Source organism: Arvicanthis niloticus, chromosome 1 (assembly GCF_011762505.2).
Source record: "Arvicanthis niloticus isolate mArvNil1 chromosome 1, mArvNil1.pat.X, whole genome shotgun sequence".
Lineage (NCBI taxonomy): Eukaryota > Metazoa > Chordata > Mammalia > Rodentia > Muridae > Arvicanthis > Arvicanthis niloticus.
The window spans coordinates 4,126,952-4,143,228 of record NC_047658.1 but is presented as its reverse complement, the minus strand read 5'-3'; the positions used below and the strand labels follow the sequence as shown (position 1 = coordinate 4,143,228).

Here is a 16,277-nt window from a genome sequence, read left to right as displayed (position 1 = left end):
TTATTTATATATTTAATGAATATGTATATTCATTGTTCATGAATATACAGATTGGCCATCAGGAAAACATTGTTACCCATACACAGTTTGTGTCCTGCTTCATGGGGGAATCATGGGGAATCATGAAGTTGCCCTGATCTAGCTGCCTTGGGAGACATGCATCATGGGGTTTTCAGGCTAGAGTCTGTGACTCCTGGAGGGTGGGAGATCACTGTGTACCTCTTAGTTCCTGAGAAACTGAGGCCCTCCCTCAAACAGTGAAGCATTCAGGTCACCTGAGTGTCTCTGCGTTCCCTAGAAGTCAGCAAAGCATATAGAAATTTGAAAGAACAATTGGTCTTACACATTAATCTTGTGTGCCCTGTATGTCTTGCAAACATCATTGTATCATGACAACTGCCATTATATTGTGTTTCTGATAAGAGTGTAAAAAGTCTGATTGCCAGCCAAGCACAGTGGCACATGCATTTCATCCCAGAATTTGGAGGCAGAGACAGGTGGATCTATGAGTTCCAGGCCAGCCTGGTCTATAGAGTGAGTTCCTGGACAGCCAGAGCTACACAGAGAAACCCTGTCTCAGACAAAAATGTGATTGCTTAAGAATAAACTTGTGTCAGCCTCAGTCTTGCTGTGACTCATCTGAGCCAGGCCTATTGGGTACATCCGCTCTGACCATAGTCAAGCAACCCTGGCTGGGTAAGGAAGCGCACCCTGAACAAGGACCGGAAGTATGGGTATCTATGAAAAATTTTAAAAAAGTAAGGAGAGGAACTCCTGGCGGTGGTGTGTGCACAAGTATAATAAAGCAGGAAACTAAGTAATCATTGGTGAAAATGAAACAGGCAGAGGGTCTGACGTTTGTTTGCAGAAGTTCTGAAAACTTTATTGCTGGTGGAAGGAGGTGAAGCTGGACACCATCAGCTGATGAAATCCCTGGGGTTCATGAGTGAACTTCAGTTTTCTTCCCAGAACTGGGTGGTAGTTAGGAAGAGCAATTAAAGGAGCAGTGAATGCAAGGGGGCTGGAAAACACTTTCTAGTGATGCTTTTCAGCTGTGGAAGGAAATAAACAGTAAGAGAGAAAAAGGACACAGTTAAAAATAAAAATGAAAACGATCTGGAACGAGCAGAGCTAGCACTGCAAAGAGAAGGATTAAACCTGAAGATACATCATGTAGTCTCTCTGTGAGGAGACTGAGCGTCTTCACATGGATGTTACTAACATCCAAGATTTGGGAAATTAAAATACATTCATGTCATTCTGGACACACCTTGCTCTTTGCTCCTGAACCCTATCTGGAGGAGCAGTTAAGGATGCTAACTCCTTTTTACTCAAAGCTTTTGCTATTTTAAGAATCTGTAAAATATTAAAAACTGTCAATGCCATGGTGTACAACACTAAGTGGTTTTGGTCGATATGGCTCACGTCAGAGGCATCCCATAGAACACTGAGGGCCAAACTTTTGTGGAAAGAGCCAATGGACAACTTCAACATTATTGTAAAACAAAGGACTGGGAGAAACAGCACCTAATCTTCAATTTTAAATACCTAAAAAGAAAAATTTAAATTTGGGCAAGGATGGCCTTACTGCTGCAGAATGTTTTTGAAGCCTCTCTGCAAGCATTCACAGCAACGCTCTGAGAGAGATGGGTACATCAAATCTGATTCAGATATTCACTAGACATAAAGACACGTTTATGTTTTCCTCAAGGCATGTAAAACAAAGAGTTTTAGTCACCGCTCTGCCTATAATTAAGTCTTGGCCCATAGACATGGCCAGGGAATTTGTTGTTGTTGTTGTGGGAAGCATTACAGCCTTAAAAATAATTGGCTGTTCCATAATAGAGTCATCTAGGATTGACAGTTCTGTGTGTGAAGTAGGATTCGCTTTACCCATGACCCAGAGGTTACAGAGAATTACTTACAGTGCACATAAAGTCGCACAGACTTCTGGATATCATCGAAGTCTTTATTCAGCATATATAGTATGTAGACTCCCTCATCACTCTTTTTGACGTTTTGGAAGAGCAGGGATCCATTGCTGTATACTGTCTCTCTGCCGCTGTATGCAAGCCCTGTTATATTCTCATTTTTAGATACTATAAACCGTACAATTTCATTGTCTCTATCTTTAGCTTTTCTCTTGAACCAGTAATAGACTCGAAGTGCCTGTGGCAGATTGTGAACAAGTAGAAGAACGTCCTTCCCTTCAGCAACGTCAGGCGGCACAGCCTCAATGGTGACTTGGGCAGTGGTGGGAGGGCTCCAGGTGGTTAAAAGCGAGGCTAGGAGAGGAGAGAGAAAGATCTATTAGCATTAGGACCCTTGCAAACACTCTCAGCCTCCCGGTGCCTGTGTGTCCTGTTGGGTGGCAGCCAGCAGCATCCCCTCCATTCCTCAGCAATGCTGCATCTTTCCACTGTAGGCAACAGTCTTCTTGGTGTTCACACAGCCCACAGCTCACTGCCCTCAGGTCCCTGCTCACGCTCAGAATCTTTGCTGAGTGCAGGGAATCTTCTCTGACCTCCTCTCAACACCCCGTGCCTTCGTTTTCTGACCTTTCTCTGCTTTGTTTCTTCCCAAGTGCTTGTCAACCTGACCCCACCTTCCAGATGCCCTCGCTGGTCTGTCTTTCTGCCCAGTAGAACCAGGGCTTTGAGGAGGACTCTTTGATTTTGGCTTTACCCCTGCTGCCTGGATCAGGCTCATATACCTGCGTGCAAATCAGAGTCCCGGAGCCTAGGGTTTATTTGCAAATTTCTCAGGGTAGTGCACAATGATGCTGTTTACTTGCCCCAGTTTGGTTTTTACGTGGAGAGTCACTGACAGAGTTGTGGACCTCAGTCTTCAGGATGTCCTGGCCAGTGCGATAGACTTAACAACAGGAAGCAACTGAGCGTCTCACCACCACTTGCCAATTCCCATTCCCTGAGAGCTTCCTGTTGCTGTCAGGCTTCAAGCAGAAGCCAGAGGTCCCTTCTCAGGTTCCTTTCCTCTCCCAGAAGATCCCATCCAGTCTCTGAGCTCCCCTGCTTTCTACTCCCCAGGAATGTCTCCTTACCTGTGAGCAGGAGTCCCCACCAGGAAATCTGTCCTTTGTGGAGACGGGCTGAGGCTAGCTCCATAGTCTCTGCTGCCTGCTGGGTTCTTCTCTGGGGAAGACTTTGGCTCCAACACTGCTGCCAAGCCTGGCTGCTCTGGTGTCAGCCCTGCTTTTCTTAGCAGAGCTGAGTTTCCTCCCAGAGGAGGGCACCTCCCAGAGTCACGTGGGCTGGGGGTGGAGCCTGCGACTCTGACAATGTTATCCTTCTGTCAGTGCTGGCCTCCCATCCTTCTATTCCTCCTTTCTGGTTCAGTGTTCTAGAACATACTTTGAGCAGCAAGGCTGAGAAGCGTCCCATGCCCTGGCCTTGGGGCTGTCAGCAGCAGCAGGAGTTCCCGCACTTCCTACAGCCTTGAGTGACACAAAACCCCAGGGAGCCCCGTGTGCCCTGTATTCTCAATGCTCAGGGCAGGTGGGGTTTACTCCAGACAGAGTTATCTGCCAGAGTGATCTCTAGGGGTGGGAAAGGCCTAGCTGAGTGATGACTGGGCACGGCCCAATCCATTGTCACTGGTGACACCAGTCAGGTGTCTGATCCAAGGATACAAATTGTCTGGGGGGTGGGGGGAGGGTTGGTATCCTGAGTGTGCAGGAGGAGTTGACCTGTGTGTTCTGGAAAGAGGACTTTGTGCTCCATCTTCCTATGGGGAGCACCAGGGTGACCTCCCCAGCTTCCTGTGCTGGCTGAATGTGATTCAGGTCTGCCCATGTCCCTCCTGATCTTCCCGAGATGCCTTTGTTCTCCTTGGTGAAAGCTCTGGGATCTCATATCTCCCCCTGGATGATGGAAGAGGGAAGGGACTACATAGGGCGTCCCTGCAGAATGGAGTTCTCAGAGATACAGGAAAGAGCCAGCAGGACAGAGTTTGTTTACATGAGGGAGCTAGCTCCAGGCCTGTCTGAACTGGGATGAAAACCAGGCTGCAAGATAGGTTCATGCCTCAGGAGTTTTTCTGTGGATTATATGGCTCCATGTCTCCCTCTGGTGTTCAGGAGGAGACCTGCAGCTCATGTCTAGGTGGAGCTGACGCTGAAGTTCCCAGGAAAGGTCCCAGGTGTGTAGATCCTGTGAGGATTCGCTCAACTTTTTGCTGGAGACTATTACAGCAGTGAAGTGAGACTCGCTGCCATTTTGATCTGCAGTTGCACGACATATAATGACGTTGAGTCCCCTTTCCCATGTGCCTGGTAGCTTATTTGTACATCTTGCTCAGGGGCAGGAATATCCTAGAACTTTGCTCTATCAGAAATTGTTTATTCTGACTTTTAAATATTAAGGCAAAGTAATTCATTCACCAACAATAACATATTTTAGAATTGTAACATTAAAAAATAAACGGAAGCTTCTTGGTGTTTGTAATTCCTTCTGTGTTAGTATTTGAGATTAAAGTACAGTAAGTCAGCATTCTTTGGAATTTATAAAAAATCCATAATTATGACCATTTAAGCATACTTCTGAGTGTCTTTACTCTCTATAATTTTTATTGCTGAAATTCTTATTTAAAGAATAATGTACCTTAAGTTGGTGGTAATTACAAGAACTACATGCACTGTACAGGAACATTCAAACAAGGAAAAACAGAACTTCAAATCCTGGTGTCCCAGTAAGGAAGCAGCCCCGCATGGAGTCCCATGTGGACACTGCTTGCCAGGGACCTGTAAGCCGTATTACACACGAGAGAGCATTCAAAGCACCCACACAAAGTACAGCATGTATGTGAGCTCATTAGGGAGAGTTTTGTCTCTTTAAAATTACTGTCATTGCCTGGTGGTGGTGCACACCTTTACCCCGGCACTCAGGAGGCAGTGGCAACCAGATCTCTCTGAGTTCAAGACCAGCCTGGTCTACAGAGTGAGTCCCAGGACAGCCAGGGCTACACAGAGAAACCCTGTCTTGAAAACCAAACCAAACCAAACCCCTTCATGTTCTCATTCCTGAAAGTTGTACTGTACTGCCACATATTTACTTACATATGTACATGCATACATTAGAGGCTAGGATCCTCATACAAGAAAGAACATAAATTTTTTCTCTGTGAGATCAAATGATCTCATTTAACATGATACATTCTAAATCTATCCGTGTTCCTGTAAATTTTGGGATTCGTCTTTCTGTAGAGACGAATACTATTTCACTTTGTGTGTGCGGTAGACTTGCACTGTGCACTCGTCTGTTGATGGACATCTGGGTTGGATCCATTTCCTTGCTATATGGGATGGAGCAGCCATAATTGTGGAGGTGCAGACCTCTCAACGGTAGGGTACAGGTTCTCTGGGTGTATGGCCAGTGAAATAGCTGAGTTATATGGTATTGCTAATTCTTTGAGAGACTTCCACACAGCTTTGTATAATAGCTATATTTAATTTTCACACCCACCAGCAATGAATAAGTTTTCCTCTTTCTCCATATTCTCTTCAACATATCTTATCAGTTATTTTGATTACAGCTATTATAACTGGGGTGGGCTGGTATCTCAAAGTAGTTTAATTTGCATTTCCTGATGATTAAGTATTGCTTCCCCTCCCCCCCCCCCCGCCAAGCTGTACCAGTTATTTATTCCAAACACAAAAAGCATATTATATATACAATTTATAACTGTGTTTTTCTGTTTTGTAGATTGCCATTGCAGTTTGTAGTTTAATTCATAAACTCACTGTCTTAGGGTTGCTATTGTTGTGATGAGACACCATGATCAGAAGGGGGAGGGAAGAGGTTATTCAGCTTACACTTCCGCATGTCTGTTTATCACTGGAGGAAGTCAGGACAGCAACTCAGACAGAGACAGACCTAGAGGCAAGAACTGCTGCAGAGGCCATGAAGGAATGCTGCTTGCTGACTTGCTCCCCATGGCTTGCTCAGGCTGCTTTCTTATAGAACCCAGGACCACCTGCCCAGGGATGGCCCCACCCACAATGAGCTGAATACTCCCACATCAATCACTAATTAAGACAATGCCCTACATGTTGTCTACAGCCAGATTTTATGGAGGCATTTTTTTCAATTGGGGCTCCATCCTTTCAGATGACTCTAGCCTGTGTCAAGTTGATATAAAACTTATCCACAGTTACTAAGTAAATTTGACTAAAGCATGAAGGCCAATCCTCATTTGCAAATCAACATTTGTTCTTTTTAGTACATTCTTCTCAGATTTAAAAGCAAATTAAACTTTCACATTTGAAAGTGTTTAAAAGTATCCAGAACACTGTGTGTCCTTCTGCTTCTCAGAAAGCCTTTGGGAGGTAGACCAGTTCTGTCTGTCTGTCTGTCTGTCTGTCTGTCTGTCTGTCTCTGTCTCTGTCTCTGTCTCTGTCTCTGTCTCTGTCTCTCTCTCTCTCTCTCTCTCTCTCTCTCTCTCTCTCCTTAAGGTTTCAAAGGAAGGGTCAGGGGAGGTAATTTTGTGTTCTAGAGGGAGAGAGTCCAGGGAGAGATAACTGGAACAGGAGGCATCTCTGGGATGAGCTAGCAGACCTAGAGCAATGGAAATTCCCAGGAGTCAGTGATGGTGACCCCAGCTAAGACTCCTAGCAGGATGAGCCGTCTCCTGTAACCAGGCAAGACTTCCATTGGAGGAATTGAGACACCGACCCAGCCACACAACCTTTGACTATAATTGTCCCACCTACAAGACATGTTGGGGTAAAGATGGTGCAGAAATTTCAGGAGTGACCAACCAATGGCTGGTCAAGCTTGAGACCCATGCCATGAGAAGGAGCCCACCCTTGACACTGCCCAGAGGCCAAGAGCCAGAGATTGGATAGCCCAAAGACCAGGATAGAACTAAGCACAAATGGAAAACGAAAAAGAAAAAAGGAAAGCTAACGAGGTAATTCCCACTGGTATTCTGCCGATACTCATTTGTCAGCATCTAGCCTAATTGACTTCAGAGAGGTTTCACCCAGCAACCGATGGAAACACATGTGGACTCACAGCCAATCATCAGGCAGAGCTTGGGGAATTCAGAGGAATGGGTCAGGGAAGAAGGCTTGTCAGAGTCAGAGGGGTCAAGGGCACCACAAGAAACCCACCGAATCAACTAGCCCGGCCCATAGGGCCCTACAGAGACTGCACTGCCAACCAGGGAGCCTGCATGAGACTGGTCATTAGCTTCTACGTGTGGGAAAACGTTGCTTTGTCTTTGCTTTTCCCTCATTGCTCTTTCTACATAATTCTTGTGTGTATTTAGCGTGTATGCAGGCATATGTGTGAACTCACATGTGTACACATGTGTGTGGAGGCCTGAGATTGACACTGGGTGTCTTCCTCAATTACTCTCATGCTTGCATGCTGACTTGGGGTCTGAACCCAGAGCTTGACATGTTGGCAAGTCTTGCCAGACAGTTTGCTCTGGGTTTTTGCTGCCTCTGCTTCTCATGGAGTGTATGATCTAGTCCGGCCACTATGCTTGTGGAGCAGGGGCATTACCCTTAGAGCCAGTTCCCAGCTCCACATTTTTATTTTTTTAAAAAAAAGAATTGTTGGTTCCCCTCACCATTTCACATCATGACTACATGGTATCCTGCAACTGTGATGCGAGGTAGGGACCCCCAGAGCCAGTCTCCTCACCTACCAGCCAACTCACCTACTGTGCCACCTGAAGGACTGTTTTGTGTCCTGGAACTGTGACCACCAAGAACTAGTCTACCTGCCCACCAACTATTCTACCTATGGTGCTGCATACGGACTGCATGGCATTATGGGATATTGACCCCATAAAGATATCTCTAGAGCCAGCATGCCACACCACCCATCAGGTGGATCCTCGGGATCATGTGGTACCTTATCCCCCAAACCCAAGTAGGAGCCCAATGCCTTGTTTCCATCCCAGACCTCCACCTGGGAAGAATGTAGCTTCTTGTACCCTGCCCTCACGGAGGCCTGGCCACTCCCACAGTGATCCCTGTCCCTGCCACCCTAAGCCTACACAGTCTGGAGAGCCCTTCACAGATTTCTGTAGACCAGCAGCAAGAATCTTCTAACTCTACAGAAGCTTTTCTCCTCATCTCTTATTCTCTTACCTTCTCTGCCCCTTCTCTCTACATTCTCTTCCCCACTCTCTCTCCACATGTTCCTGCCGGCCTCCCTCCTCCTCCTCCTCCCTCCTCCTCCTCCACCGGCTCCTCTTCCTCCTCCTCCTTCTTCTTCCTCTCTCTCTCTCTCTCTCTCTCTCTCTCTCTCTCCTCCTCCTCCTCCTCCCTCCCTCCCTCCCTCCCCTTCTCTCTCTTTCTCTCTTTCTCTCTGCCTTTCTCTGTCTCTACTCTCTCAACTCCCCTCCCCATGCCCTAAATGAACTCTATTCCATACTGTATCTGTTAGATAGCTGGTCCCTCAAGGGGAAGGAATGCCTCAGCATGGGTTCGCAGAGACATTCCCTTCCACCTCACCATACCTCACTCTATCAAACATATCCTGGTTCTCTCTTTCTTTCTTTCTTTCTTTCTTTCTTTCTTTCTTTCTTTCTCTCTCTCTCTCTTTCTCTCTTTCTTTCTTCCTTCCTTCCTTCCTTCCTTCCTTCCTTTCTATCTATCTATAAAACACAATGATGCCCTCTTCTAGCCTCTGAAGCATGAAGCACAGATCATGAAGGCAGTGAACTTCCGCACATTCAGACAGAGCACTCAAACACATAAAGTAAAAATAATTTACAAAACAGTCCGGATCCACTAGGCATCAGAGCTCACGCCTGTAATCTTAGTACTGGAGAAGCTGAAGCAGGAAGAGAATTACAGCAGTCATCTTTGGCTACATTGTGAGTTCAAAACCACCCTAGACTCCAGGGGTGTGGGAGTGGGAGGGGTGGGCAGTGTAGGGAGACTCCAATAGATTAAAATTTGGACAGAGTTTTGGCTCCTAGCCAAGCTGGGGAAGGATTGCCAGAAGCCAGTTACCAGAAGGGGCGTGTCTTGGGGGCCAGCTCTGGGTTAGATTCTTCCTCTCCTCTCAAGGAGTTGAAGCAAAATAAGGTCTTCCGTTAGGTACCTCCTCCATAAATTCAAGGCCAGCCTGCTGCTCTACAATAGTGAGTTCCAGGACAGCCAGAGTTATATAAGTAGTAAGACCCCTGTCCCAAAGGGCTGAGTGGGGAGGATGATTTAATTTACATTTATGAGAGACAACATGTGATATTGTCTTTCTGAGCCTGGCTTGTTTGCTTAACAGAATGCCATTTGCTGCAAACGGCAGGATCCCCCTGGTCTTCACGGCTGATTAGTTAATACTTCCCATCAAGCTGATCCCTTGCTGCTGTGGGCATGTGGGAGTCTCTTTGGTATGCTGACTTCTGTACACAGACTCTGAGCTTGCACCGAATGATGGATTTGGAGGATATTCAGCAGCAGGGTGCTTTCTTAGTGTATGTGGCCTGAGTTATGAGGGGGGAAAGCTCCTGGAAGACTGGTAGGGTTCGGTTGTTAGCACGGGAAGAATGGTCTTTCAGGATGAAACTTCTTGCTGAGTTATGATATCAGGCTCTAAGGTTAGTTTTTGCTGCTTAATTCAAATAAAGATCTTGCTTTGCAGGACTCTGTGACTGCTTGGGTTGCTTTGGATCTTTAGACAAAAAGGAAAAAAGAAAGAGAGAGAGAGAGAGAGAGAGAGAGAGAGAGAGAGAGAGAGAGAGAGAGAGAGAGAACCAAAGGATAGTGAGAAGTGTAACTCATGGGCGGGGTATGTGCAAACCTATGTTCAATCCTGGTGTGTGTGTGCATGTGAATGCGTGTGTATGTGTGTATTTGTATGTGAGTGTGTGTGTGAGAGCTTGTGTATGTGTGTGAGTGTATGAGTGTGCATTTGTGTGTATGAGTGTGTCTATGTGTATGTATATGTGTATGTGTGTGTACATGTGTGTGCCTGTGTATGTGAGTCTGTGTGTGAGAGAGAGCTAGCTGTTAAGCAAGTTCATGATTCTACAAATAAATCAAATCCACACCCTGATATTTTCTCCTCTGAGAGTAGCCCAGCGTTTACTAATTTATTCAGTGATGGGTTAGTCCTTTGCAATAGATTTCTCTAATCCTGTAGCCTAGTTATGCAAGTACAGTGGTGCAAACTCTGCCTTCCTGCAAGAGGAAATCAGAATTGGCTGACTGTGAAGTAAAATCAGAAGTTGGTAAATGAAAACACCTTCAACATCAGACTAGAGACACCACACAGGCAAGAGCAGCAGGCTACACAGAGGATGAACCGTTCAGATCACCCCGGACCAGCACTGAAATGAATGTCAGCACTTCCCGCCAAACTCTTCCCACTGGAACTGTGAAGTATTCTTGTAACTAACTTGGTATGCTAGCACACTCCTGTAAGTCCAGCTATGGAAGGCTGAGACAGGAAGAGCTCAAGCTGGGGGCCGGCCTGGGATACATAGAAGGACAGCACGGGGAGGCACGTATATGGGAGACAGCACATTCTTAGCAGGAGAGTCACAAGGCTGAACTGTGGGTTTTAGAGAAATAGCTATGCCTCCTGAAAGACCAGTTTATCTGGAAAGTAGTTCCTGGCCATGACTGGGTCTGGTGAAATCAGTATCCTAGACTACAAGATACCAAGGGCATCATGACTTGACCTGAACACAAAGCCCTGGTGTTGTGTACATGGAAAGATGCTAGGGGATCAGACTCTAACAACCCAGAGAGCTCAGGTGATGCCTAGCATGTGTCTCTGCGTCTATGGCAGCTGTTCCTGATGCTCCTTCCTCTACCCTCTGCTCTACAGGCACACATGGATGGAGGGTGCATTAGGCTCCCGCCCAGAGGAGGCTGGAATGAAAGATGTAGGGAGATCCTTTCCAGAAGGCAGAACTCTGGGAACCCAATCATGGCCTCATGTCCACGTAGATAGGGACCCAAGCTGAGCTGAATAGCTAAGGACTTTTTGCTGAGAATAAAAATATAAATGGGAACAGAGAGGGGTGTGGATGGTCACCTTTAGTCACACTGCATCAATCCTCACAAAGGTGCTGCCTCAGAACTCATCCCGGCTACTCTTCCAGGAGGTCATTAAAGGGGCTTCCTAGGTGTGGAGGAGAAAGCACCCCAAGATTGACAGTCAAGGCTACAATCTGGCCACTGCAGAGTTTCACTGAGGACTGGACACCATGTCTCTCAGCCTGACCAAAATGATTCCCTCTGCTCCTCCAAGCTTCAGGATCTTCTTTGGAAATGGCGTGGCCTTTTCCCTGGCCAGAAAGACGTGGGTGTGAAGACCTGCCTTGTCAGTCAGAGGTGATGTCATTGTTTTGGGGACTCTGACCAGGGGATAGATGATACCAACTCCCAAGTCAGGCCTCCACAGTCCTCTGGCTGTGTTAGCTTCCTCTGGCTGCTGTAACAAAATACCACATGCTAGGCAAAATACCACACTGCTGGGGACTGAAAAATCTAAGACTGCCCACTGTCTTCTGCATCCTCCCTGTGCATGTGCCTTGCAGAAAGGGACCAGACCACACTGAGCAAGGGAGAGACTGTCTTTTTCTTTTTTCCTGTGTTCTTTCCCTCTTTTAGAAGCAGACTCAAATTGTATATTTATTTGTGTGTTTGTGCATGCATGTGCTGTGGAGGACAACTCACAGGAGTCCGTTGTCACCTTCCACACGAGGGTCCCAGGGATAGAACTCAGGCCTTTGGGCTTGGTGACAAGCACCTTTACCCATGGAACCATTTTTCTGGCCCCACTTTTTTGTCTGCTTGGTTTTTTCCCCTTTTGACCAAGGGATTGACCCTGAAAGTCTTCTGCATGCTAAGCAATCGTTCTATTGATGAGCCAGACTCCAGCCCTTATGAGTGAATTCCAGACAAGCGTTCTGTCTCCAGTCTATACCTCCAGCTCTTTTTTAGAAACAAAAACAAATAATGATGAGGATTGATGATGATGATGCTGTTTCATATTGGTGTGTGTGTGGGGGGGGTCTCATTAAGTTTTCCTGGTTGGCCTTGAATTTAAAATCTGCCTCCATCAGCCTCTCCGGTAGCTGAGGTTACAGGTCCTGCTCAAAAGGGAATTTTGTCTTGAGGGAAAGCACTTTGATGTTTAATTTCTTTATCTTTATAAATGTATACAGCACAAATATTCCATGGAGATTCCAATGACTTCTGGAAACATGTTTCCAAGTGTCCTTGAGGTCATGACTTTGCATCCTGTAATAAAAAATATTAACATGTGGTGTGTCCAGGAAGTGTGCAAATTGTTGCTTCTGTTCCTTTTTCCCCTCCTCTCTCTCTCTCTCTCTCTCTCTCTCTCTCTCTCTCTCTCTCTCTTTCTCTCTCTCTCTCCTATGTGGTGTGGGTATGTGTGTGTAAGGCATGTGTGTGAAGTGTGAATATGTTTGTAAGTGGTATGTGTACATGTGTGTGTGTGTGAGGTGTATGTGTACATGTGTGAGGTGGGCGTGTGTGCATTATGTGTGTGTGAATTGTGAATGTGTGTGATGTATGTGAGTGGTGTCTGTGTGTGCAGTGTGTGTGAAGTATAAATGTGTGTGAGGTGTGTGCATGTGTGTGTACGTACATGTATCTGAGGTGTGTGTGAAGTGTGAATGTGTTCGTGAATGGTGTGTGATGTGTGTGTGTGTGAAGTATGTGTGTGTGAGGTGTGTGTGTGTGTGTGTGTGTGTGTGTGAAGTATGTGTATAATATATGCACACACATGTTGGGGGACATGCAACTGTGTGCACATGTACAGAGGGCAGAGGAAGGTGTCAGGTTCCATAGAGACAGAGTCTGTCACTGAACTGTGAACCAGACTGGTGGCCAAGAAGTCCCAGCCATCCTGCTGCCTCCACTCCTGGCTTTTTACGTGGATGCTAGGGATTAAAGTTGAGTCATTGAGCTTGCATAGAAATCGTTCTTACCTGAGTCCTCTCCCAGCCTAGATCATTTCCTGCTTACATTTTGGTTCCAATATTGTGTCACAAAATTCTACTGTGGACCAGGCACTAAGAGGGACCAAGACTAACAGACATTATTATTTTCTGGTCTCCAACTGTTCATTTGACAAGTCTGCTGTTTGTTTGCTTTAAGACAGGGTCTTTCTGTAGAACCCTAGTTGTCCTGGTACTTGTTGTGTAGCCAAGGCTAGCCTCAAACTCACAGCAATTCTTCTGCCTCACTCCCCACAATGCTGTGAATACAGACATGCATGACCACACTCAGCCACAGCAGGTACTGCAAAAAGTATTTAAAGATGCGTGTGGACTTCTGTCCTTTATTTTCTCCCCTGAGTGTTTCTCCAGTGGCACCTACAGCCCAGCATTCAGGATTGGGGATCTGAACTCTGGTCCTCACACTTGCAAAACACACCTCTGAGAAATCTGTCCTCTCCTGTGATGTGTTTTGTGTTTTGAGACCTGGAGCTTGCTGATTAGGTTAGGCTGTCTGTCTAAAGAGCCCCAGAGTCCTCCTGTCTCTGTCTCCCCAGTGCTGAGGTTAAAGCACACACATCCTCATGCCTGGCTTTTTTCATGCCAAGTTCATAACTTCCATCTGCCAGAGAACCCTGGGCATTTGGCAGGTGAACAGATTGAGAAGGACTGACTTGACCACCATTTCCTGGCTTTGTGACCCAACCATCACGTCCCCTTTTCTTGCTGGTCTTTTAAATTATGTGTCTTCATGTGTCTTTGTGAGCTTATAACGCATGTGCTAGCATCCTTGGAGGCCAAAAGCCAGGGCCAGACATCCTCTCGGGAGCTAGAACAACTGTGCCCACCATGGTGCTGAGACAGCAAGTCCTCTTACACTGAGCTGTCTCCCCAGATTCTCTTTGTCCTTTCCCTTCTCTTCCTGTCTTGTTAAGACACAAGTCTCCCTAGTTAGCCTAGGCTGACCCTGAACTTCAGATCCCCCTGCTTCAGCCCCAGAGTACTAGGTGACCAGGTGTGTACCACCAAGTCAGCAGCTAAGGATCAAATTGGGGACTTTTTTCACCCTTGGGAAGCCTTTGTCCAGCCTTTCAAAGCCCACCAAAGTGTTTAGATTAACCAAGAATTTAACATCTGGGAAGCAAAGCCCATTGCTGAAAACCAGTAAAATTGGGACTGGGGTTGTAGCTCAGTGGTAGAGCACTTTGACAAGCGTAGGTCTAACCTCCAGCACTCAGTAGTGATGATGATGTCGGTGGTGGTGGTGGTGGTGATGGTGATGGTGATGATGATGGTGATGATGATGGTGGTGATGATGATGATGGTGATGATGGTGATGATGATGATGATGGTGATGATGGTGGTGATGATGATGGGGTGGGGGAAGAAGAATCACACCTTGGGCAGTTCTGAAGATGAATGGAATGGGAGATCCTTATCACTCTATTGTGGTTGTGTACAGAGAGCCCTCATGCAGGGCCTTGCTTAAGGATTATAGACATAGAGGGACAAAACTGGGGAAAACCCAGAGGGAAAATACTTCCTCTTCAGGTAGGTAAGGAAGTCTTGGGAAGTGTTTCATGGAATCGTTATCTCTAAGGAAGAAATGTTTAAAGCACCATACAGGTGCTCAGGAGTCTGGCTTAAAACTCTAGGCAACTATCTAGTGCAAGTTCCAACACGATTTGACCTTCTTGTAGCTGGTGAGCCCCTTTACCAACAGGGAAGGGGGAAAGAAAGCAAAAATTCCACCAGACTCTGGGCCGAGGACCTAGATCTGACTCTAGATTGGATGCAACTGCCTTCCAAAGCCTTGAGCAAGCCCCTCACTGCAGCCAGCTTCTGGGCCCTTGAAGACATAGACCTGGCAGACATGTTGTCTTTACACTTGTTATACAAGCCTATCTTTATGAGTCAGCTCTACCCACTTGTAAAAGATCCACACAGCTAGGCTTGATGACTATGGGTCATCCCCTGCCAGCGCCACCTGCAGGAGGGGCAAGCAGAGAGGGTAATGGAGCCCTCACCCAAGCATATGGCCCAGTCTCCCAACAGGTGTATGCAATCCTGTCCGTGGGTACAGGCCAGAAGCACATAGACTGGGGAAGATTAGGGAAGGGCTTCAGGTATGTGGCCATGGCAGGGGTGGGGGTCGTCGGCCCTCTGTGCTCCTGCCTGTGACCTCCACTGCTCTGTCAGGAAGCCTAATAAAAGCCAAACAAAGCCATTGGTTCCTGAGGGTGAGCTTGGTGGATACGTGCCTTAGATTGTCAATGGGGCCTTTGCAGGAGAGGTAGATATTATGTCTCCCCACCCAGAAAATGAATTTTAGGAAAAAGAAGAAGAAGGAGCTGGGGGGACTGGGGATATGGCTTTCCTGGTCTACACGAAGCCATGGGTTCCAGGCCCAGCACTGCATAAACTGAGTGTTGCAAGTGAACGTATATGAACTCCTGTAGGAAGCCGTGGTCAGTGGTTATATGTTTGCCATTCCAAGATGGCGCTGGCATCGTGTCTTCCCAGTAGTAAACAAGTAACTGTGCAGCTGCAAAGGCAGAAAGCCCGCCAAAGTCACTGCCCAATCCTGAGGCGTAATATTGGGTGGTGAGTGAACAGCCAATCAGAAGTGAATACGTCACTCTAGGGTGTATTTAAGCGGTGCCTCTTCCTGTCTTCAGCCCTTCCGCGTCTTTCCGCTTCTGCTGATACAGAGTAAAGCCTCGTTTGTAGTAACTACCCGAATACTGTCTCTCGTGTCCTTTTTCGCGGGCGAAGGAGACTCGAGAGGCGCGCGGAACAAACTCCCAAACCAGGTTACCATTTATGGATGTTGTTTTTCTAGAAAACAACAACACAAACAACAACAACAAAAAACCCACCAAAAAAAAAAAAAAAAAAAACCAAAGAAACTGGTTTTCTAGCATACTTCTTTTTAAGTCCTTTTGAGACAAGGACATTTTCCATTGTCGAGAGTTATCTTTTTTTTTTTTTAATTTATTTTCATTTTATGTGTATCAGTGTTTTGCCTTCGGGTATGTATTGTACCACATGGACACCTGTGCTGTGGGGCCGGAGTTATACATGATTGTGAGTCTCGATGTGGGTCCTGGGTCCTGGGTCCTGAGCCTGAGGTGTCAATACAAATGGCCAGTGTTCTTTACCATGGAGACTTCATCTTTCCAGTCCCCCACCACCAAGAAGCATGTTACTTCTCCATAGATAATCACCCACAACCACCACCTAACTGATTCCTTCCCAGATGGGAGGGAAGTCAAGAGTCCGGGACCTAACATTGTTCTGTGAGGGGAAGAACAAACAGAACA

General features: G+C 46.6%; 1 protein-coding gene across 1 annotated transcript; it reads right to left on the bottom strand.

The window, feature by feature from the left end:
- Positions 1-857: 857 nt before the first annotated feature.
- On the bottom strand, positions 858-3,249 carry LOC117718222 (cell adhesion molecule CEACAM10-like). Its single transcript, XM_034515787.2, has 3 exons — positions 3,062-3,249; positions 1,926-2,285; positions 858-1,052 (listed from the first exon to the last, which is right to left on the bottom strand). Exons 1-3 carry the CDS (start codon positions 3,123-3,125, stop codon positions 1,036-1,038), a joined length of 441 nt encoding a protein of 146 aa, XP_034371678.1. The 5' UTR covers positions 3,126-3,249; the 3' UTR covers positions 858-1,035.
- Positions 3,250-16,277: the final 13,028 nt, after the last annotated feature.

What these genes read in the sequence shown, in the direction of transcription:
- LOC117718222 (XM_034515787.2), bottom strand. Translation starts at nt 3,125, where the DNA reads ATGGAGCTAGCCTCAGCCCGTCTCCACAAAGGACAGATTTCCTGGTGG. An exon ending in GTGGGGACTCCTGCTCACAG is followed by an intron (nt 2,286 to 3,061) that starts GTAAGGAGACAT and finishes CTCCTCTCCTAG; the next exon opens with CCTCGCTTTTAACCACCTGG.